At 39.6% G+C, this 25,403-nt stretch overlaps 1 protein-coding gene across 1 annotated transcript in view; it reads left to right on the forward strand.

The window, feature by feature from the left end:
• The window catches only part of LOC106844898 (contactin-associated protein-like 4), a 171,046-nt gene that overhangs the window by 139,487 nt on the left and 6,156 nt on the right, over positions 1-25,403 (forward strand). The window contains exons 18-21 of the mRNA XM_044751479.2: positions 12,099-12,338; positions 18,144-18,368; positions 19,993-20,126; positions 20,995-21,082. Coding sequence (XP_044607414.2) covers positions 12,099-12,338; positions 18,144-18,368; positions 19,993-20,126; positions 20,995-21,082 — 687 coding nt within the window. The remainder of the gene's footprint in view (positions 1-12,098; positions 12,339-18,143; positions 18,369-19,992; positions 20,127-20,994; positions 21,083-25,403) is intronic.

The raw sequence follows: 25,403 nt of genomic DNA on the forward strand, positions 1-25,403 counted from the left end.
CATCAGATATCCTCATTGTGATCATATGGACAAACTTAAACAACGGATGTAGAGAGAGTTTTTTGTAGTTAAGAGTAAGTTTACATAAGATATGAAATTCTTGAAAATTCATAGACAATGTCATTTTGCTTCTTACACCTTGTTTTTTTGTTGACTAAAACATCTACCGACCCCATTTACATCTCAGTTTTCATGCTGGGTTAGTTCATGGTAAATCCATGAATTTTCAAGGTGTTTTAACACGAAATCTCAGATATGATTCTACATCAGCATCTGTCCTCCTGAACTTGGCAGTGCAATTGTGCTGTGATCTTAAAGAATTTGAAAACTCAGAAATAGCCTTCTTACTTTGAAAACGCAGAGGATGGAAACTGTCCGCACATCTTGGAGTGGAATCTGCTCTACTTCTCCTGCAGCTGCTTCTTGGAGCGTCTGTGAAGTTTTGAACCTGTTTCTAGAGTCAGTGTCTCCTGTTCTGCTGAGGACTGACTTCAGGCAGCATTCTCTACAAGTCGGAGAAGTTCTACAAAGCTGGCACACTGTCAGGACAGACGTCAGCCGCAGCCATCAGCCGCTGGGCATTCTCTCCAGGACTGGAGGAGTTATTCTCCACGGGGAGTCTCTCGTGTGTGGTCAGACCCACAACCGGAGCTCTCTGTACACCCAGATAGCTCTCTCCTCCTCTCACCTGCTCTTCACTGCACTCAGTTGCAGCTACTATATATATATATATATATATATATATATATATATGCATTTTGGAAGACATTTATTTGCATAGAAACCCTTGATTAAAAGTAGCCTCAGAGTCTGTGGCTTGATTTTTTAAGCTAATACAAACAATTGTTGTTAATTATGGGAGATTAATTTAATAAGCATAGTACACACATTTTTGAAAAGGCTGCTTTTCTCAAAACACCATTTATTTCTCAATTGTGAAATAAGAGAAATTTGGGCTTGATTTTAATAACTTATTTTTTTACCTACTTTGATGAGAAAAATAAAAGATGGGCTGCAATGCAAATAAAATGTCAGCCTTTGGAGGCTGGCCCGGTGGCATAGCTGTTAAGTTCACGCACTCCACTTTGCCAGCCTGAGGTTTGCAGGTTTGGATCCTGGGTGTGGACCTACACACTGCTCATCAAGCCATGCTGTGGCAGGCATCTCACATATAAAGTAGAGGAAGATGGGCACAGATGTTAGCTCAGGGCCAGTCTTCCTTAGCAAAAAGAGGAGGATTGGCAGCAGATGTTAGCTCAGTGCTAACCTTCCTCAAAAAAAAAAAAAAAATCAGGATTTTCAGCATAATCTAGCACAGGAATTTAATTTCTCATTTGATGTTTCACCAAACCACATCCTCCCAAGATATCACAGCTTTTCTGGACTTTGTTGCTCATTTGAAATTTTATTTGTCTACCTTTAGTGAAATTTAAATTGTCTTTACTACATTCTCAATAATGAGAATAAGATCAAATATCAATACCACACCCAGGTTCTCAGAGTTGTCTATTCACTTAATTCCAAGTAGCTATTGAGGAAGTTGGTGACTGCAGATCTCCTGCGGTTTATTTCTGGGTGTTATCCAGGAAGACCCCCTAAAGACCGGTGCTCGTGTCTGTGGATGGAGAGGGGCTGGTTAGGACGCTGTGCCCGGCAGGGTGGGGGCTCAGAACCTCCATCTCAGCCCTCCACTTACAGAGAATCATTTTCTCAGAAAAGGTCTCTAACAAACCAATAAATACATAAGGTATAAACCACAATAACAGTTTATTACCTTAAAGTTGTAATACAACCATCAAACAAATCTCAGTGTTTATAAGTGTGGATCAGCCCATTCTTCCCCATTGGTGGGTTAATAAAATTCATGGCAGAGTTTGCCTGGAGTCAGAGCTGACTGGTCATTGGGAGTATCTGCATGTGAGTATGTATTAAGTGCCGAGGGCCGAGCTGTGTGAGAAAGGGTTGGGTGCATGATCTGATTACGTCCCATTTCCATTTGAGAAGCAGCGGTCCACAGGGGAGCGGGACGTTCCCACGTCCACAGAGCTCACTGGGAAGTGGTCTGTCCTCTGCCTCAGCTTCATCTCAGAGAGCCCACTCCTCCCCACCTGCCTCTGTCTCCCAAAGCACAAGGGCACCTGTTGGCTTCCCTTCCCCAGCAGGGGAGTCCAAAGCCCCTCACAGGTCCCACCCCCCCCCACCCCCCCGTGTCACCCTGCAGGATATCAGATGCATTGCTCACGACCTTGGGCGCTTGAGCACGCTTGTATTTGAAGTGTCACCACAAACCTTCACAGGAGATGTGTTCTGTCCTCTCTGACGGCCATCACCTCTTGCAGGTGGTGAACATGACTTACAGTGACGTAGCTGTCCTGATCTCCGTCGATCTATATGGCTCCCTAGGCAAAATGCCAAGGGAGTTCTAATTTCCCTTATTTGCAAGTTCTAGGGTGACAGCTCCCAGTGTGCTGTGTGCCAGCCCACAATTCTGAGAAAGAAGTTACTGGTTTGTACTGCTACATCCTCTGTAGACGTGACACACGCTTACTAAGATGACAGGAAGTTTTCAGAATTGCTGTTGCTTTATTTTTGTAGTAATAGTTTTCAGCACAGACTGCATGGAAGAAAAGTCTTTAAAAATTTAAGAAAAAACTAAAAAAAGAAAGTTAATGGCTTTCCATGCAGCAATATCATAGAATTTAGCAATTAGGATCCTTTTCACTTGAAAATAGGGCTGGCAGAACACATAATAAATCATTCAGTGAAATTCAGACCTTCTATAAATTTGTTAGATTAGAATATAAATATGAAACAGACGTTGCACCCTCATGCATGGGGTAAAGTTTACTTGAGATGCTATCTCTAAGGGTTTCATCAGAAACAAGCAGATTTCTTATTTAACTAAATGCTAATTTTCTTTAAATTACAGTCTACATTTTATTATTCCTGTGCATCAAGGCCCATGTGGTATTCTGGGATTACATTTTAGAAGATCAACTTGCTGGCCTCTCTCAAAGGATGGTCTGAGGGAAAACATGGAGAATCCAGGCTGGTTTCTCCTGTAAGACCATGTCTTCCTCAGATAAGATCGCCAGTGAGAAAAACCATAAATAAGACCAAGAATAATAACTGGGGAATCCACTGCGCCTCTGGCTGGATCTGCTCTGGAGAACTTCTCTCAAAGGGTGAGCAGAGAACTGTGTGGCAGAGACACGTGTTCCCATCTCAGGTCACGTTCTCCATTGATGAAATCACAGCGACGAGGTTGATGAAGAAAAACACTGCAGAAGAAATGAGGCATTTAAAACCCATTTCCCCATGCGGCGCATCATGGCCCCACAGCTGCCCTGGACTCCTTTGACCTATTTTGAACATCCTGTTAGTGGAATCGTACAGTGGGAATTCCTCTGAACCTGTCCTGGTTTGTCCAATGTAATGTTTGTGACGTTCATCCTTGTCGCTGCACAGGCCTACTTTGTTCCTCTTAAACGGCTGGGAGTGGTCCATTAAACGGACGTGTCACAGCTTGATTACTGCTTCTTCCGCGGACGGTCTTCAGGCTGTTTTCGGCTCTACGCTCTCACAGGTGGAGCTGCTCTGAGCATTTTTGTGCAAGTCTATCTGTGCACACGCGCTCTCGTTTCTCCCGGACGTACCCACAGGAGGGGAATTGCCGGTTCATGGGGGGGCTGGATCTGCAGTTAACTGTACTAGAAATCTCCAAAAAGTTTTCCAAAGTTTTTCCATTTCTTTCATTCCCACCAGGAATTTGTGAGAGTTTTACTTGTTCCATGTTGTCATCAACATGTGGGTCACGCTGCCGTGTGCTCAATTCGCAATTCCTTGATTACTAGTGAGGTTGAATATACACTTTATATGTTTATTACTCTCTTGAAAATCTTCCTAATGAGGTGCCTATTTAAGTCTTTGGCTCAGTTTTTAATTGGCCAATTTGCCTCATTATTATTGATTTGTAGAAAGTCTGTATATTCTGGATACTAGTTTCTTATTGAATACACTCATCACAGCTATTATCTACCCGTCTGAGGCTGGCTTTAGCTTTTCACCAATGTCGCAGTGAGCAGTTTTAGTTTTAATTAAACTTTGCATTAAAAATATTGAAGTCAATTTATCAAAGATTTCTTTTATAGCTAGTGCTTCTTGAGTCTTCTCTAAGAAATCACTGTCTACCCAGGTTTTTGCAGAAGTTCTGTTTTCTTTGAGAAATTTTATATCTTTTGCTGTTACTTTTAGGTCTATGATCTATCTCAAAATATTTTTATATATGATGTGAGGTAGTGTCCAAGGTTTAATTTTTATACCACTTTATTGGGGTATGATTGACATGTTAAAAGTTACACATATTTAGTGTATACAACAGGATGCGTTTTCTTCCATTTGTGTACCCGGTCCGACAAAGCCAGGCTGTAGTGACATCATGTTGATGTTTCACAGAGTGACATGCTAGGAGATCTCGTTGTTTCAGATTCCATGGTGTGGTTTAATGTCCACAGAGCTCGTAGGAAATACCAAAGGAACAATTCAAGGATAGTTAGTGATATCCACTCTCTTATTCATATTGATGCTTAGATGCTACCATTGCTTTGTGGATAACTTCTAGGAGATATTTATTTTTAATTTTTTAAGTGTTCCTGGTAAGATTTTTTCTGGTTTTATTGAGATATAATTGACATATAGCATTGTATGCGTCCAAGGCACACAACAATAATTTGATATATGTGTATATTGTGAAGTAGTCACCACAATAAGTTGAGTTAACATCAATCACTTCACACAGGTACAAAATTTTTTCTTGTCATGAGAACTTTTAGGATCTACCCTCTTAGCAGCCATGCAGTACTGTTAACTGTAGCCATCAAGCTGTACATTACATCCCAGAACTCATTTGTCTTATAACGGGAAATTTTTTACCTTTTGACCACCTTCACCCATTTCCCCCGCCCACCACCCGAGGCCTCTGACAACCTCCAATCTGTTCTCTGTATCAACGAATTTGGTGTTTTTAGATTCCACATATGAGAGAAATCACACAACGTTTGTCTTTCTCTGTCTGACTTATTTCACTTAGCATAATGCCCCTCAGGTCCGTCCTCCAGATTGTCGCAAATGGCAGGATTTCCTCGTTTCTAACGGCTGAATACTGTTCCGTTGTATATATAGACCGTATATTTGATATAAAACCCTATGGGTTTGGGGGCAAGTATACACCCATGAAGCCATCACCACCATCAAGGCCGCAGACATACCATCACCTCTCAAAGTTTTCTCCTGTGCCTTCTATTATTTTTTTTATGGTAACAACACATAACACAAGATCTAACCTCTCATAAATCTTAAGTATACGATACAGTCTTGTTAGTTATAGGCACTAGGCTGTCTAAAGATCTCTAGAGCTTATCTTGCAAAATAAACTTTGTACCCTTTGATCATCAGCTCCCAGTTTCCCCTTCCTTCCAGGACCTGGCAGCCACCATTCTACTCTCGGTTTCTATGAGTTTGACTATTTTGGATTCCACATACAAGTGAGATGACATAGTATTTGTTTTTCTGTGTCTGATTTATTTCATTTACTATAACGTCCTCCAGGCCCATCTATGTTGTTGAAAATGGCAGGATTTCCTTATTTCTTAAGGCTGAATAATATTCCGCTGTGTGAATATATCACATTCTTACATACAGTGTGAGGTATTCATTCCTTCATGGACATTTGGGTTGTTTTCATATCCTGGCAATTGTGAATAATGCTGCCACGAAACTTGGAATGCAGATATGTCTTCGAGATACCGATTTCAATCCCTTTGGGTGGATACCCAGCAGTGGGATGGCTGGATCATATGGTAGTTCTATTTTTAGTTTTTTGAGGAATCTCCCTACTGTTTTCCACAGTGGCTGCTGCACCAGTTACATCCCCACCAACAGTGCACCAGGGTGCCCTTTTCTCCACATTCTTGTCAACATTCATCTTTTGTCTTTTTTGCTAATAGCCATCCTAACAGGTGTAAGATAATATCCATCCTAACAGAGGGTTTTGATTTGGATTTCTCTGATGATTATTGATATTGAGCACCTTTTTATATATCCATTAGCTATTTGTACGCCTTCTTTGGAGAAATGTCTATTCAGATCCTCTTCCCATTTTTCAATCAGGACATTTTTATGTATTTATTTATTTTTTTGCTATTGAGTTGTAGGAGTCCCTTGTATATTTTAGATATGAACCCCTTATCAGATTTGTGGTTTAGAAATATTTTATCCCATTCCATAGGCTGCTTTTTCATGTTGTTGATGGTTTCCTTTGCTGTGCAGAGGCTCTTTAGTTAGATGTTGGTCCACTCATTTGTTTTTTCTTTTGATGCCTATGCTTTTGGTGCCAAATCCAAAAAGCATTGTCAAGACCAATGTCAAGGAGCTTTTTCCTTATGTTTTCTTCTAGAAGTTTTATAGGTCTTACATCTATGTCTTACATCTAGGTCTTCAATCCATTTTGAGTTGATTTTTGTGTATGGTATAAGATATGGGTCTAGTTTCATTCTTTTGCACATGGATAATCAGTTTCAAAACAGTATTTATTGAAGAGACTGTCCTTTCTCTATCTTGTTTTTTGGTGTCCTTATTGAAAAATTTGACTGTATATGCTATGCGTGGGTTTAATTCTGGGCTTTCTATTCTGTTACATTAGTTTATCTATCTCTTTTTATGCCAATACCAAGCTGTTTTAATTACTTCCAGCTTTGTTTTTCTTGCTCAAGATTGCTTTGGCTATTTGGGGTCTTTTGTGGTACATATGAATTTTAGGATTTTTTTTTTGTTCCTAGTGAAAATGCCATGGGAATTTTGGTAGGAATTGCAATGAATCTGTAGATTGTCTTGGGTACAACAGATTTAACAATATTAATTCTTCCAATCCATGACCGTCGGCTTTGTCCCATTTATTTGTGTCATCTTCAATTTCTTTCATCAGTACTTTAAGAGATGCCTGGCTAGCTCAGTTGGTAGAGCATGAGACTCTTTCATCAACATTTTATAGTTTTCAGTGTATAGACCTTTACTTCCTTGATTAAATTTATCCCTAGATATTTTACTATTCTTGATGCTATTGTAAATGTGATTGTTTTCTTAATTTCTTTTTCTATAGTTCATCATTAAAATATAGAAAAACAGCTGATTTTTGAAGGTTGATTTTGTATCCTGCAAATTCACTGAATTCATTTATCAGTTCTAATAGTTTTTTGATAGAACTTTAGAGTTTTATATATAAAATCATGTCTCTGCAAACAGAGACAATTTTACTTCTTCATATCCTAATTTGGATACCTTTTATTTCTTTTTCGTGGCTTATTGCTCTGGCTAGGGCTTCCAGCACTACGTTGAATAGAAATGTCAGGAGTGAGCATCCTTGTCTTGTTTTTTATCTCAAAGGAAAAGCTTTCAGGTTTTCATTGTTGAATATGATGTTGCCTGTGGGCTTGCCATATATAGCCTTTATTATGTTGAGGTACATTCCTCTGTACCTAATTTGTTGAGAGTTTTATCATGAATGGATGTTGAATTTTGTCAAAGGCTTTTTCTGCAGCTATTGAGATGATCATGTGTTTTTTATCCTTCATTCTGTTAATGTGGCTTATCACTTTGATTGATTTGCATATGGTGAATCATCCCTGAAATATCCCACTTGATCATGATGTAAGATCCTTTTAATGTGCTGTTGAATTCAGTTTGCTAGTATTTTGTTCAGAGGAGAAACATTGGAAAATTCACAAATGTGTGTAAGTTAAATGACACATTCTTGAACAACCAATCATTCAAAGGGGAAATCAAAGGGAAATTGAAGAATCTTAAGACAAATGAAAATAAATGGAAACACAACATACCATCGTGGAACATGGCCTGTCTTTTCTGCACTTGTTTCCCTGGTCCTCATCCTGGACCTCACAGAATAGTGCTCAGTAAGATATGTTGAGCTTGAGTGAGCTGCAAACCAGATGAGATGTGTGCAAGAAATACAAGCCAACATGGCAGAGTGAGGGTAAGAGCAGAAGCCCTGGTTCCAGTCCAAGGTGCTGCCGTGCACAGCGCTGGACGCTGGGATGACCAGTGACCTTCTCCAGCCCTCCTCTTCCTCATGAGCAGCATTAAGGTCAGGATGAAATGTATGCCTACCTTCAGTTAGAAACTGTGTTTTTGCTCAATTATTGCATTCATACAGTCTTCCAAGTGATGCACAAGGCACAGGGGATACAAAAGTAAATTAAGCAGGCTTCTGACCTGGAGAACACAGTCCTCTTCCATCCATAGTGCTCCGTGTCAAGTACAGCAATGGTTACGTTTTTGTGTTAACTGGGCTAAGGGATGCCCAGATGGCTGCTAAAACACTATTTCTGGGTGTGTCTCTGAGGGTGCTGCTGGAAGAGGTTAGGATTTGATTTAGTAGATCCAGTGAAGAGATTTGCCTTCATCAACATGGGTGGATGTCATCCAATTCATTGAGAACCTGAATAAAACAGAAAGGCATAGAAAGGATGGATTTGCTTTCTTTCTTCTTGGGCTCAGACATCAGAGCTCCTGGTTCTCAGGCTTCCATCTCTGTCTGGGAGCTACACCATCATCTCCCCTGGTACTCAGGTTCTCAGACTTGGCCTGGGGAACACTGACTAGAGAACACTGATTGGGATTATGTCAAATCTGTGGATGAATTTGGGGAGAATTGACATTTAAGCCATATTGAGTCTTCAGCTCCATTAATATGGTGTATCTCTTCATATATTTGGTCCTTCTTTAATTTTTCTCAACAATATATTATAGTTGGACGCATATAAGTCTTGTACATCTTTGATTAGATTTATTCTTGATTATTTCAGACCTTATGCTATTGTAAATTATATTTTAAAATTTTAATTTCTGATTGTTTTGTTGCAAATGTATAGAAATGCAGATGATTTTTTTTCTATCTTGATCTTAACTACAGCCATGATAACTATACTTATTAGTTCTAGTAGCTTTTTTGTGGATTTTACCAACTTTTCTTCCACAGACAATCATGTTATCTTTATATTTAATATTTAATTTAATATTTATCTACTGTTTGACCCATATGTTCTTTGCTCCCTTTATCTATTTCTTTTTCCATTTTAATTTGGATTGAATAATTTATGTGATTCCATTTTATCTCCTTGTTTTGACTTATTTGCTATAACTGGTGTGTGATATTTCACTGGTTATCTTGAGGGTATTTAATCATCTTTAATTTATCACAGTCTACCTTCAAGGGATATTTTCCCACTCTATGTGTAGTTAAGAAACTTAGGGGGCCGAGTGGTTAAATTTGCATGCTCCGCTTCGGTGGCCCAGGGTTTCGCCGGTTCAGATCCTGGGCACAGACATGGCACCACTCATCAGGGCACGTTGAGGTGGTGTCCCACATGCCACAACTAGAAGGACCCACAACTAGAATATACAGCTATGTACTGGGGGGATTTGGAGGGCAAAAGCAGAAAAAGAAAAAAGATTGGCAACAGTTCTTAGCTCAGATGCAAATCTTAAAAGAAAAAAAAAAAAGAAGCTTAGAATAGAATATTTTTATCTCTTTCCTCCTGGGATTTGTGCTTTTATTGTCACACTTTGTGTTTATGTAACATACATAGAACATGTTATAAACCTCAAAATACATGGTTAGTACTTTTTATTTGGTCAGTTATACTTTCAATGGGTTTTGCAATACTGAAATGTTTCTGTAATTTACCATGTGGTAGCCCTTTACAATCTTCCTTTGCGCGTGTGCAGATCTCAAGTTCCGTCCAGCAGCACTTCCTCGACCTTGAAGAATTTCCTCTTATGTTTCTTGCAGTGCGAGTCTCTTGGTGATAAATTCTTTCAGCTTTTGTTTGCCTGAAAAAAAGGCTTATTTTACTTTCTCTTTTCAAAGATATCTTTCTGGGCAAGAATTCTGTTGTCGGTGGGTTTTTTTTCTTTCAATACTTTAAAGTTGCCGCCCCGATGTCTTCTGGCTCACATTGCATCTGATGAGAAATCTCCTTTCTCCTTTATCTTTGTTTGTATGTGTAATGAATCTTTTTCCTCTGGCTGCTTTCAATATTTTTTATTTATTCATGCTCTTAAGCTACTTTTAAATGATGTATCTTAGTTTATTTTCTTTCTGTTTCTTGTGTTTGAGTTTTATTGAGTTCCATAGATTCTAGGTCGGTAGTTTTCACCAAATTTGGAAAATTTTATCAATGACATTTTTGGTCCCCTGCCCTCCCCTTTCAGGAACTCCCAATAACATATTTTGATGGCTTAAAGTTTTCCTACATCTCAGTGATACTCTTTTTTTTATTAAAGATTTTATTTTTTTCCTTTTTCTCCCCAAAGCCCCCCAGTACATAGTTGTATATTCTTCATTGTGGGTCCTTCTAGTTGTGGCATGTGGGACGCTGCCTCAGCGTGGTTTGATGAGCAGTGCCATGTCTGCGCCCAGGATTCGAACCAACGAAACACTGGGCCGCCTGCAGCGGAGCGCGTGAGCTTACCACTCGGCCACAGGGCCAGCCCCATCAGTGATACTCTTTTAATCTTTAATTTCAGTTTGTTTCCCCTCCCCTTGCCCCCTGTGATTTGTTTTGGCTAGTTTTACACTGCCAGGTATTCAGGTTCACTAATCTTTTCTTCCATCAAGCTTAATCTGTCATTAATCCCATTTAATGTATTTTCCCTCCTCAAAAATTATAGTTTTATCTCTAAAAGTTCAATCTGAGTCTTTTTAATATGTTCCATTTCTCTACAAAAAAATGTTCAACCCTTCCTCTTGCTTCTTGAACATATGGAATTCAGTTATAATAACTGTTTTAATATCTTCACCTGTGTATTCTATCATCTATATCATTTTTGGAGAACTCTTGCTTTATTGATTTTTCTCCCCTTGACTGGTCATGAATTCCTGTTTCTTTGTACGCCTGGTGATATCTTAATTATATCTGGACTTGGTGGATTTCACCTTGTTGGACGCTGGATATTTTTGTGCTCCTTTGCATATTTTTGAGCTTTGGTCTGGAACAAGATTAGTGTTTGGAAACAGTTTTATTTTTTGTGTGTTCTCACTTTTAAGCTTTTTTAGGTAGAACTGGAGTGGTAATTAGTCTAGGATTAATTTTTCCCACTATTGAGGCAAAATTATTTTAGGTTCTGTATCAGATGGCTCTTGAATTTTGTGGTTTGTTCCGCTGGCTGTGGGGAACAGACAGAACCCCAGTCCTGGGGGAGCCCCAAGCCCTGGAGCCTAGTTCTAACTCTAACCCTAGCCCTGACCTAAGTCTGTGGGAGCCTCTCTGTCTCCTGAGTCATTCCGTCCTGGCCTCAGATGTTTCCTCACAGAGAATATTGGCCAGTCTTGAGCTCACTACATGAGTGGGAGCCTCTGCAGACCTGCAGCCTTCTCTCCACTTAGTCCCCTCCCAGGAGCTGAGGAACGTGAGCCCCGCCGCATGCCCAGCTCCACCTGGGCTCCCACCCCTGCATCTGGGCCTGGAAACTCTCCTGGCAGAGACCTGGGGGCAATGATAGGGCTCGGCTCATTGTTTTCTCATATCCCAGTGATCTTTGCCATTTGTGTCCAAATGCCCAGTGATTCAAAACTACTGTTTCACTTTTGTTTTTTTGAGTTATTTTCAAGATGGGAGAGCAAACCCAGTCCCCATTGCTCCATCTTCACCATCAGTGGAAGTCTGTTTTTGTTTATGCTAAAAAATTCTCACATTTTAGCTAATCATGTCAATGTTCACCGTATTATAGGTATTACAATAATATTGGTTTCATTAAGTCCCGTTCTTATTCTAAGGAGACTGACTTAAAAATAAATCCCTTGGTTAATTAAGGAGGAATCTGTTTAGAATAAACATTAACCAAAGTCAAATATTTTTAAAAAATTAATTTTTTTAGTGTTCTTGAATATCTCCCAACTGCATCAAAATTCACGTTTTGAAAATTATATTTGTTCATAAAACTTTTTGAGAAGTCACTATTCTCACGTCTTTCCGTAAAGCCCTAACTGGACGAGGTCTGGACTCTCCTGTGCTTCTGTGTAGGCGGCACGGCCACCAGGCAGAGAGGGTTTCTGGGATGCATTCGGTCTCTGCAGTTGAACGGAGAGACGCTGGACCTCGAGGAAAGAGCCAAGGTCACTCCAGGAGTGGAGCCCGGCTGCCCAGGACATTGCAGCACCTACGGACACTTGTGTCACAATGGAGGGCGATGTCGAGAGAAGCCCCATGGATTCTCCTGTGACTGTGAGCTCTCAGCATTCACAGGGCCCTTCTGCTCACATGGTGAGTACGAAAGAGGAAAGTGACCAGTAGGAATGAGTGGGCTTGTGTTGGATATTTAAAAATCGAATTAAACCCTTTCTGTGTAGCTGTTGGATAGAAGTATTTCAGTTCCTAAATTCCTTTTGTAAATCACTCTTTTACAACCAATCTTATTTTACTAGAAAGAAATGTGACTCTACTCTTGAAAAGCCAGTGGCTACACTGTAGAATCCACCATCGGTTCTGTGATTTTCTTGAAATACCATCCATGCATTCTAACTCTTTCTAGCTGGTGCCTATGTTCTCAGAAAATATGTTATTAAAAATCTGCCCTACACAGTCCTTGCTTATTTAAATATCACTTTAGGTGTCATTTTTATTTAAAGTAATAGCTTCCAGTAGTACAAGAAGAATTTTCTTACCAAAATATATTTTATTGGCATAATAAACACATTTTCCATTTATATTAAGATGGCTAAAACACAGCCACTTAAACATATTGCTCTGGGGCTTGTGGATTATCTCTTGCAACAATAAAAGTGATAGAATATTTTTTAGTCTCTCTTATTCTGAGAAGTCACAAGCCATGCTTTGAAATGAAGAGCTAATTGTAGCATGGACATAATTCTTGGAAAGTACTTACGAGTTTTATACTTTCATAGATATTCACGGAAAACAGCATCATCAAAATAAATTCCAATGCCTTCATTCAGGAATCTCTGGGTTGTTGCATTTTGACCTTAAAAACCCACTGGGTTTTGGGGAACAAATTTGGATACCAAATTGGATCAGCTCTTGATTTTCAAAAGAATTAACTGCCCAGAAATGTTCAGGACACCATTATATAAGCTATATTTGAAGATAAATCTGTGATGGTAAATCAAGTCTTCCATCACCATTCCAAGACACTTTTCACCTACAGAGGTCAAATCCAACTGGAAACTTCTAGTCATGTGGACAGAGTGAAGTGGCCACGCAAACCCTCCCTTCCAGCGTCCCAGGGCAGCAGAACAGCTGTAACTGAGGGGGAGAGCATTGGAAGCAAGGAAACCGCAAAATGAACGAGTCCTTGAATTTGAATGTGGCCTCTGCCCAAATCCTTGCCTGACTCCCAAGTTGTACAGACTCGGGAAGACTTCAGAGGCAGGTACAACAGCAAAGAGATGAGCAGACGCATACCATGGGACACACAGGACTGAAGCTGGAGTGCGGACGTGGTAGCCATCCACTACAACAAACAAATAAACACAACCACCACAAAAGAATGAACAATAACAACACATGGAGTTAAAAATATTTACCAGGAGTTATCTATAATGTCCAATTTTCAATAAAATATAGTAAATATGTAAAAAATCAAGGAATTGTGTTCCATACTCAGGGAAAAAATGCAGTTAAAAATTCACTCTGAGTAGGTCTGTTTTTTGGTTTCAGCAGACAATGGCATTCAGTAGTTATCACAATACATTCAATCAAAGAAAATAAAATTCAGAGAAACAAAGAAAATAGACAATCAATGAATAAACAGATATTAAACTTCAGCAGAACAATGAAAATCATATTCAGAAACAGAGCTGAAAAATACAGTTATAGAAAATTTAAAAATGCTTACTAGATGAGCTCAACAGAAGAAAGAATCGGTGAACTTGATGATAGGGCGATAAAAATCACCCCTCTGAAGAACAGAAAGAAAAAAATGAAGGAATTTTGAAGAGTCTGAGAGTCTTCTGTGACAATATCAATAATTAAATACTTTAATTCTAAATAATCCATGAGTCAAGGAAGAATTCATAAACAAAACTAAAAAAAAAAGATTTTAATTGAAAATAAAATTGCACCATGTTAAGTTGGAGAGATACAGTTAAAGCAATATTTAGGGGGAAATTTTTGACTTTAAATTATTTCATTAGACAATAATATAAGGGTAAAATCAATTATATAAGTTCCCAATTTAGGAATCTAAAAGAAGAATAAAAAGAAATCCAAAGAAAGTAGAAGTAAAGAAATAATAATAAAGGTAGGGCAGAAACTAATGAAATAGAAAATAGAGAAAGAAGAAAATCAGTGTAATCATGAGTGAAATAGCATCATGTAACTACATCAATGTAATCAAAAGCTGGTTCATAGAAGAGATCAATAAAATTGATATATGTCTGACTTGAGTCTCAAGAAAAAAGGAAAGAGGACACAAATTACAAATATCAGTAATAAAAGATACCAAAGCAGATGCTACAAAAATTTAAAAGATAACAATGGAATACTATGAACAGCATTATGACAATAAATTTCACAACTTGGGTTAAATGGACACATTCTTCCAAAGACACAAATTGCCAAACTGATACACAATAAATATAAAATCTTCATAAGTTATAACTACTAAAGAAATTGAATTTCTAGTGAAAGGTCTTTCCACCATGAAAATTCCAGGACCAGAAGGATTCACCGGTAATTTCTACAGAACATTTAAGAAAACGATGATACCAGTCTGACACAGGCTATGTAAGAATAGAAAGGTGGACAAAATGTTTCCCAATGTAATTTATGAGCCTACTAATACTCTGATACTAAAATCTAACAAAGACTTTACCAGAAAGAAAACAAAACAAACAAAAACTACAGAAATAAACTCATGAATACTGACAAAAAAATACTTAAAAAATTATTAGCAAATCAAATAAAAAATATAGAAAATAAACACATCATGGATAAGTGGGATTAATCCAAAAGGTACAATGCTGATTTAATTTTCAAAAAAATCTCAAGGAAAGTCACTATATTAACAGAATAAAAGAGAAAAACAGATAAGTGTTTGAATATATACAGAAAACACATTTGACAATCTAACAATATAAGGTAGATTTCCCAACTTGTTAAAGGATACCTGATGTCGTATCACTAACATACTTAGTGGTGAAAGGCAGAAAGAGAAAAACAAAGATTTCTACTCCCACCACTTCTTTTCAACATGCTGCAGGGCTTAGCTGATGCAATACAACAAAAAAAAAATGAAAGAAATAGCGTGCACATGTTAGAAAGATGAAGTAAAACTCTCTTTAGTTAGAAGATATAATCATCTATATAAACTGTAAAGAATTTACGAAAACCTACTAGAACTAATGAGGGAGTTTAACAGGGTCACAGAATACAAGGTTGATAGATAAAGGTCAACTGAATTTCTATGCCCTACTTACAAACAATTGGGAAAAATTTTTAAATAAAATTCCATTTACAGTAGAATCCAAAAACATGAAATATTTATGGATACATTTAACAAAATAAGTTTAAGACCTCTACACTGAAAACTACAAAAAAAATTAACATCTAAACAAATGGATGCATGTACCACATTGATGAACTGGATCACTATCATTACTACTGTATCATTTATCCCCAAACTGATCTATAGATTCAGCACTCCAACTAAAATTTCAGCAGAATTGGCAAGGTAATCCTAAATTTTATATGGAAATGGAAATGGCTTTGAATTTCCAAAATACTTCAAAAAGAATAACTTAGCAATGGAAAAGAATAGAGAATCCATAAATGAATATATATATATATATATATATATGCAACTTTACGCTTAACCCACACATATACAAATGCTAACTTGAGCTGAGCAACAGACATAAATGTAAAAGCGAAAATTATAAAAATTCTAGTAGAAACATAGAAGAACATATTTGTCACCTTGGAGTAGGCAAAAACTTCTTGGGACACAAAATCATGAATAATAACAAATTGAAATTCATCAAAATTAGCGACTTTTACTCTTCAAAAATATTATTAAGAAATGACTATTTAAAATGACATAACATAGATCTGTCAAAAACTTGTATCTAGAATATACAAATAACTTTTACAGCCCAATAATAAGACAGACAACCAAAAGGAAAAACAGGCAATGATTTGAAGAGACACATCACTGGAAAAGAGATATAAATGGTGATTAAGCACAAAAATATATGCTCAGCATCATCAGTCATGAGGAATATGCAAATTACAGCCATAATTATACACCATTACACAGGCCCTGGGATGGTTAAAATTAAAATGACTGACACTACCAGGGCCGGCCTGGTGGCACAGTGGTTAAGTGCACACGTTCTGCTTCGGTGGCCCGGGGTTTGCCGGTTCTGATCCCGGATGCGGATATGGCACTGCTTAGCAAGCCATGCTGTGGCAGGCGTCCCACATATAAAGTAGAGGAAGACGGGCATGGACGTTAGCTCAGGGCCAGTCTTTCTCAGCAAAAAGAGGAGGATTGGCAGCAGATGTTAGCTCAGGACTAATCTTCCTCAAAAAAAAAAAGAAGGACTGACACTACCAATTGCTAGAACTGGCATTCCAATTCACTCCTGGTCTGAGTGTAAAATGATACGATCACTTTAGGAAACTCTTCGGGAGTTTCTCTTACATACACATTCATGCAGTCATCACGTGATCTAGCTATCGTAGGTATTTACCCAAGTATGTGAATTTCAGGTTCACCCAAAGATTTGTACACAAATGCCCATGGCAGATTGATTCATAATATCCCCAAACTATAAACAACCCAAATGTTGATCGATAGTTGGGTGGGTAAACAAACTGTGATGCATCCATAGAATGCAATGCTGCTCTTCAACATCGTGGCTGAATTTAAAAATCCTTATTCTGAGTGAAAGAAGTCAGACAAAAAAAAAGACAGAATGTGTGATTCCATTTACATGAAATTCCAGAAAATGCCAAGTAATTTAGAGGAACAGAAGGCAAATCAGTGGTTGCCTGAGCATGGGGTGTAAAGAGGCAGTCGACTGCCAAGAAGCAGAAAGGGGCAGAAGAAAATTGGAAATGTTCTGAACATTGGCGGTGGTAGTTATTTCATGGGTGTGCTCATCTCTCAAAACTCTTTGAATTTTATACCTTAAATGGGTGTGTTTATCGTACCTAGTTATACCTCAGTGAAGTCCATTAAAAAGGTATTTTTCCTCTTCTGGATGGCTCCGTATCCACCTCCATTAAGTGTGATCTGAGTGTTTTAATTCAGGCAAACATTCCATGAGAAGTTGATGTTGTGGGTGATGAGGAAAAAACTCTGGTTGGTCAGAGGGCAGTGGGTTTGCAGGGAGGTCACTCAATGTCCATGCCCACTGGGCGTGGATCTGCTGAAGCGATGGAGACAAGCACATGCACAGTGGCTGGACTGCCTATGCTCTCCCCTCATCCTCGTGCGCACACACATCTGGAGATTCATCTTGTGTAAATGCCAGTGAGACACTCTTGTGAACTGATTTAGGAAGAACATGGACAGCCTTCTGGCCCCTGCCGCACAAATGACCACTTCCCACTCTCAAATTCACGGAGATGCCTCAGCGCAGCTTCCTTTTCCAGTGAGCAGTAAATTAAGCAGAGGACTAGCACACTGGACATCTGTCTGTGGGTCTTTGAAGGGCAAGGGACCCTCCATCTCCATCCTTCATCACTCTTAGGTGAGATTGCTACCTGTGAAGCAAAAGACTGACACTGATGAAAACATCAGGAAGGAGCCAGGAGATGGAGCAGGTACCTTGTTCTGCTTGAAACCAGACAGCAGTGCACTGAGCTTTACTGAGGACTGAGCGTATGTGGTTCTAACACCAAGATCTATTGAGGACTGTCCTGAGTCCCAACAACTCACTGTGCTCCTCCCTTCTGAGATATGCAAGTCCTTGTTACATCCTTCTCCACTCTCTCATCTATGAAAATGTTCTGAAAATTAAAAGACTTTGAATGTCCACAGGGATACCTAAAATTAACCCTTAATCTTTTATAACTTAAAAATTGCATATCATATCATTTCAGAGATTTCTGCCTACTTTGGACCTGGGTCCTCCGTGACTTACAATTTTCACGAATATTATCCGTTAAGTACAAACTCCAGCCCTCACGCTGCTTCGTTCCAGGGGGACGTGACACTAACCAGAGAGCTGATCACATTCAGCTTCCGCACAGCCCAAACCCCGAGCCTGCTGCTCTATGTGGACTCCTTCTATGAGGAATACCTGTCAGTTATCCTTGCCAGAAATGGTGAGTGTTGTTTCAGGGTCGGAAAATTACAACGCATCACTAGAACTGTACATGTGAAGTTTTGAGTGTTCAAGCCTCTCACACTGCAAACAAGGGACAAGTTGCATGCTCTCCAAATGCCATTTTGTTTGTGTTTGTCTTATTTTCCAGGACTACAAAAATATTGTTGCAAAGATACCATTCCAGTAATTATACTGAGATTCTTTCTTCTAGAAAATTTTTTATAAATTTGCATATCTCAGGTAAACAGGAATTTTATTATCACTGGAAGCTCTTTATTAGAAGTAAAAGGTGTCCAGTTACATGTGGAAAATGTTTCCTCCTCTTTCTAAGTAAAGGGGGGAATAATTAGGTGGGTGCTAACACACTAAGGCCGTGCAGAAATGACTGTCCGCACCCACGAGATAAACATTGTTTTTTTACTCTGTCCATGGTCCTGAAGTGAATTAGCCCATAGGCACTCGAAGATGGAAAGCACAATTACAGCCATCAGCCAGCTCCCGTTTTTCCATGGTGGGGAAGTAAGGAAGGGCTTTGGGCATTGTAAGTGAAAAGCGAGGGCACTAATTATATATCTGGGAAAACTTGCAAAACTTTCTGGCTAACAAGGTTTTAGCACAGCCCCTGTGACAGAGCGTGAGGGTGCCTCTCTGTGGAGCAGCTCAAGCTGAGCCAGATGTGGATATGCACAGATCTTACATCCTGGAAAAAGTATATCACTGTATCCCACTTCTGAATTTTCTTGTTATGGATGCAGATTTTAGAAATAGAACCTCTGGTGTGTGAATAAACAAACCAACATACTGTAAGCCATTTCAAATACGACTCCAGGGACTTTGATATCCAAAGTATATATAGGAGTGTTAAGTAGGAATATTTAGCCTTAGTTGTAGATTTAAAGTTGTAAGCCAACAAATGGTAGGAGCATTTCATTGACACGTTGGAGGTTACCATGGGAAGTGCAGTGACTCATCAGCCAGTATATAAGCAAGCAAAACTCATTGTAGAGGTACACTTTGTTGAGATGCACTTCCCCCTGGCCAGCATTTAAAATCTGAGCCATCACCAACTAGAATTATCTTCATGGTCCCTCGAGCCTCTGATAGCCATTGGCTGCCCAACAATTCCCAGAGCCTACTGAACTTTCTTTTTATTATTCACCTTTCAGAATTTGGGAAATATATTCAAAGAAGACAAGACTGAAAAAAAAAACAAGAAATAATTTCAGTATTTCACAAAGCTTCAGCTTCAGCATTTCTTAATGTTCTTTTTGCAAAGATGGAGTGGAATTTAGATTTAGGATGTCTTCAATTCAGATGTTTTCTTTTAGAGAATTGAGGGTTGTAGGAAAGAGAGTTCTTATTAACAACAACTCTGGTCTTGACCGTGCAGTGGCATGAGTAGAGCGGGAGGTGGGACCAGGGGTGACACTAAAGAAGCAGTCATCGTTCCAGGGAAAGTGATAATTAAGAAAATAACAGTGCATCCAAATGCACCGTGTCAAGTAGATTCCAACAGCAAAGTGTTGCTCCTGGAAATGAGTGAACAAGAATAACTCTCTGGATTATGGAAAAGCAGTTTAAAACATTCTGTTGTTTAAAAAATGTTATTCTTTCTACCTTAGGGAGTTTGCAGATTAGGTACAAGCTAGATTTACATCAAGATCCTGATGTTTTTAACTTTAATTTCAAGAACATGGCTGACGGGCAGCTTCACCGCGTGAAGATTAGCAGAGAGGAAGGAGTGGTCTTTGTAGAGGTAACAGCGTGTCCAACCAAGCAATAACTAAAGTCATAATTCCCCAGTATGTGTCACCTAAAGCAGTATTTTGAGAATGAAGCATAATACAAGTTCCTTTTTCTATTCTATTCTCTCATGTGTTGTGGACAAGAAATCAAATGTGGTCTGGCATTTTTGCCCATTTGTTTAGTAATGGGAATCTGCCAAATACAGTATAAAATTTTGCCTACTTAAATTTTCCGTCATTCATTTTAATTTAATTACTAGAGAAATATTGTCTATTTTATCATGGTGAATTACAGGCAGAATTTTTTTAATGATTCTCCAATGTGAATCCATGAATACAAACATGATGACAAGTTAAAGAGATGATTCCTATAAAATATGATTATGATTAAAATTTGCAAAACTAACAAAATAGACAAGTCATTGGAGAGTAAGTGACATTATGCACTGTCAATACTTTTGAAGAAAAAATATTGGTGTGTTTGCTCTCTACACAGAATAGCATACTTTGGCTTCACTCTTCAGGTTGTATTTTGAGATTTGTAAAAGCTTTGGGCTGGGAAAGTCTTTCACAACTTTTTTGTGGGTTATAATGATTAGAGATCATTCCTACTGTATCAGGAAGTAATAAGAACTCTGCAGAAAAATATGGGAGGGTTAGGGCTGGGCTGTGGGTGAAGGGTATCTGAGATAGTATAAAATTAGTTATGAACTAGTATTCTACCGTTGAAATGGTAAACGCCGCCCAACGAGGCTCTTCCATCCTGGGCAGCACTAGGTTCTTTTTCTTGTGATCATTTTTGTCCCATCGCCTCCCTTTGCTTCCCACCCTGTTACTGACCAATGACAAACCTGTTTGTGTTTGCTTCTCACGGGGCAGGTGAACCAGAAATCCCGGAGACAAGTGAGTCTGTCCTCGGGCACGGAATTCAACGCTGTCAAATCCCTGGTGCTGGGCAAGATTTTAGGCAAGTAGACACAGAGCCTCCACCCCTTGCCCCCACCTCGGGTCACAAAGTCACACTGCCAACACAAAAACAAGTTCCTGTTTTATTTTCATTGCACCGCTCATGCCAATCAGGGCAGAAATCATGCTGTGTTCAGAGTGCACCCATAATCATGAGAAACAAGTGCACGCCTCTAAAGACAGAGCCACACTTCTTCCCTCCTTCAGCAATCAGCACCAGGATCACAGCGATTTTCTCACCACAGAGAAGAGCAGTGATCAAAACAGACACAAAGTTCACAGATGACGCGTTAAACAGCTGCAGGTCCGGAAACCTCACAAGGACGACGTTTGGAAGGGGACCTGGAAAGAGCACGTGTCTGTTGTCCTTCACTCAGGATGGCACCCTGGGCAGGGATGCGGTCCTGCTTTGCTGCTGTGCACAGAGGTGGCTCTGTGCCCGGTCACCATGTCTGCAAATCAAACTACACATTTCAGTCTGCTCATACCTGTCAATCACCACTGGTCATGGCATGAGCGTAAATGCAGAGCCCGGGCATCCTAGGATCAAATATGCATGCTTGCGTTTCTCCTTGTCTCCCAATATTAAAGTAAAAGCAGGTAAATGTCAGAGGGCTTGCTTTTTAGTTATAAATAGACTACAAACTCCATAGATTTTCACGTTACTTTGGGGAGAAGGCTCTTGAGGTTTGTTTCATATTAATGGTCTTGTTTTGGCACTAATGGGATATATTTTATCCAAGGTAATGATTTTTTAATTTTTTCATTTATTGTACCTATATTCCTTAGTCATTCACATTTTTACTCATATAGAAGCTCAAAATCCTGAGTTATCATGCGTAGACACACAGGCAGATGATAAAAATATAAATCACTGAAAAGGATGATAGCTAGGTTTTTAACCCTGCTTATGTTAATGTATTTTCAAACATGATGTTGAGCATTAAAAGTATGCATCCCCTTCTTCAATCAGCATGGGAAATGCTATGAATTATGTTCTACCAGGTTGCTACACTGAATAGAAGAAAAATAATATTTGAAAAGCACTACTTTTGTATTGCAAGTTTAATAGAAAATTCAAAGTGAGCCATATAGTGTTTATATATATGTGATTCCTTTCAGTTAAGCTTGCAATATGTAAGAAAGCAAATTTTGTGTATATATATAATTTACTTTCAGGATAAATGTGTAAGTAATAACAAAGTTGATTTAAAGTGGTGATTCTGCTTTGGCAAAATGCTTTAACATTTGATTAATACTCTGATGATTTTGTGAGAGATAAATAGATTGCACATTAAGTCCTGCCATGTGATTATCAGTTTTAGTCCCAATTCATACTTAGAGAAACAGTGACTAGCCACTCCCATAAGAAAACAATGGCAACAACAAAAACAAAATAGCTGTTTTGAATTCCAAAGGCACAGTTCATCGTCATTGACTGGTTGACCAATATGTGCCGGGGCCTCCGCTGACAGAGGAGAAACCACGTCAGGCAGACGCAGCCCCGGTCTCGTCCTCCATTAAGCCCTACCTTCTGGCCCCAACTCATAGATATTGTTTCTGTCTGAACAAAGTGAACCGTTGATGATCACAGAGGTGTCCAAGTTCTGCAAGCCGAGGCGAGGCTGCCTCCCCACTGAATCCATGCATCTCATGAATGGAAGGAAGGAGACAGTCTTTCCCAGCGAGCTGACCAAGTCTTCACTGAGAGAACACGTATTGATCAAGTGTCTCCCAGTTCAATAAACTACATCAGGTGCTACGGCAGATGTGGTGTAAAAATATACCAGTTCTGTCCTCGAAGACTCAGAGTCTCGGCTCAAAGATGAAGAATGCACACAAGTAGTTTAACAAAGTTAAAAAGCATTAATCATTATTTAAAAACCTTGACAAGAGAATATTTTTAAAAACACAACTTAGGTTCAGATGAGATGTCAACATTATTGATGAAAAGGTTCTGTGCAGGAGTGTGCAGTATACTGGGTAACAAACTGAGAAAGTGGACTGCATCGTATGAAGTGTAATGAGTGAATAAAAACGAAGCGTGTAGTTAGTTAACATACGTACATTCCCTTCAATCAATTGCGTAAAGAAGATTAGGATGGAATTGAATGTATTGATGCTTCTCTTGAAGAATTGTATGTTCATTGGTGTGTTATTCAGACTCTAGAAGAACACTGAAGTTCAAGCTGAGCAGTAAATTTTATAGCTGACGCAATTGGGATTCATGAAATTTTAAATAAAACTTCATTTATAATATGCATGGGGGCATGGATTTTGACCAAGTTCTAATGAACTTTCCACGTTTTGATAGTTTTAAGATTTTTCTTGCCATAAGCCTGATAAAATTTCCAAACCATTTTGCAAGCCCAAGAAAACTGAACCTTCACGTTCCGGGTTAGAGCACGACATGAAGTGCCTTGTGATCCAGGTGGCCAAGGTCTGCTGAGAAGGGGGTTCCTCGTTCCCAGGTCAATACCGAGCTTAGAAGCCAGCTTTTCTTCCTGGAAGCCTAGAGGTTTATGCTCCGCCCATCCCCTCTGACAACGGCTTGTGAGCACCTCCAGGTGGATTCTGAGGCAGAGGCCCTGTCCCGAAGGCCACACCCTCCCGCCTGGAGCCCCTCGTGAGGGGGTGTGGCCAGGGGTGACTCGAGTCGCCAGAGTCTGCACTCTGAGGCTTCAGACAGAACTGTCCAGAGTCCTCACTGATTAAAATGTGTGTTTAAACGTCACCACTCCGAGGGGTCTCCCTTGCTGATGCCTGTTCCAGTTATGTTTTCTCAGATTCCATACAATCATTTCAGAGTAAGACACTTTTAAAGGTAAACTCTTGAGAAATCAGATTTTCTAGTTTTGACTATGACCAAGAATATGTCCCTAAAATATGAGAGCTTTTCAAACACTCTCCCTTAATCAGAGAGTTGCAGCTTCTTATTCAGTGGTGACGCTGAGGAACTCTGCATAATCGGGACTCTGTCAATTCTGAATTTTATGGGCTATCAAACCAGTGGAGGACCAAAACATAAATTCTAACAAATAAGCAAAGACAACTCCTCTGAACTGAGGGAGGTCTTTCTGGGTTAGAGTTGAAACAATAAGAAAGAAATGCCTGGTCTACTAGGGTGACAGCACAAAGTGGTCACCTTCCAGCCCGCGGATGCTCCGGGTGAGCAGGGGGCCTCCATCACAGGCACATGGCAGCATGTCAGGGTTCCAGCTGTGAAGGGCTCAGAGCCAGGCGTCCCACTCAGGTGTCTGCGGGAAGACGTCCCGGAGCCTGGATCCCGCGTGCTGGGCATGACTCTTATCAGTGCCCATTTAGCTCCTTTTGAAGAAACGTGATAGAGAGGAAAGATACAGGAATGTGGAGCATTTCAGGATGGATCTGAAACTGTGCACCATGGACGGGAGGGAGCAAAGATATCACCATGCCCATTAACGTCTCCCAGCCGTTGTCAGGCCCCTCATCCTATGGGGAGCCTGGGCAGGAACTCTAGGTCAGCCACACAGACTGCTACCTGCTGGTTGTGGGGCCATCTGCCAGTGACCAGCTCTGTGCTCAGTTACCCATCTGTAAAATGGGATAATGATGCGAAGGGTGCCTCACAGAGCAGTTACAAGAAAAAAATGAGCACTTAGAACAGTGGCTGCTACTTAATATGTAGCATCTGAATTTTCACAATACGAGTAAAAATGGGCTAGATTAGGTCTACGATTGCTCTCAAATATAAAATTCTTAGGTCCTACAACGTAAGCAATCAGCCATTAGAAGCCACTTCAGACAACAGATTTCTTGAGGTTTTCAAAATTATACATCAGAGACTGTCTGCTGACTCTCTCTGGGGTTTTCTCCTTCTAAGTTAAAGATGATGTTATGCTTCTCAGATTTCCCCATTTAATTCCATGTCCATTGGAACATTCGTATTTCTTGAACCTTTTAAGTATAACATATGTAGGGGAAAGTGCAACATTTTTAATGCACAGCTGGAAGAATTTTGACAAAGTGAACACAGATTAACCAAGAAGAGAAAGTGACCAACCCGTAGACACCCCTGTGGGTCCCTCGCCAATGGCAGCCTCTCCCAGCTTTCAGCAGCACAGACACACCCGGCCCGTTTCTGAACTTCACATGGAAGCATCCTACAGTACATGCTGTTCAGTGTCTGCTTCATTCCTTCCACCTTCGATGCTTGTGAGATGAAGCACTCGCTTTCTTGGTGAGCTTTCTGACTATTTTATTGGGAGGAGAGATCCAGGAACGCAGGGTAGTTTCCCAAGGCTCTGCCTTTGCTGTTGCACCCGCCCCAGAAACGCTCCTCC

Source organism: Equus asinus, chromosome 19 (assembly GCF_041296235.1).
Source record: "Equus asinus isolate D_3611 breed Donkey chromosome 19, EquAss-T2T_v2, whole genome shotgun sequence".
NCBI lineage: Eukaryota > Metazoa > Chordata > Mammalia > Perissodactyla > Equidae > Equus > Equus asinus.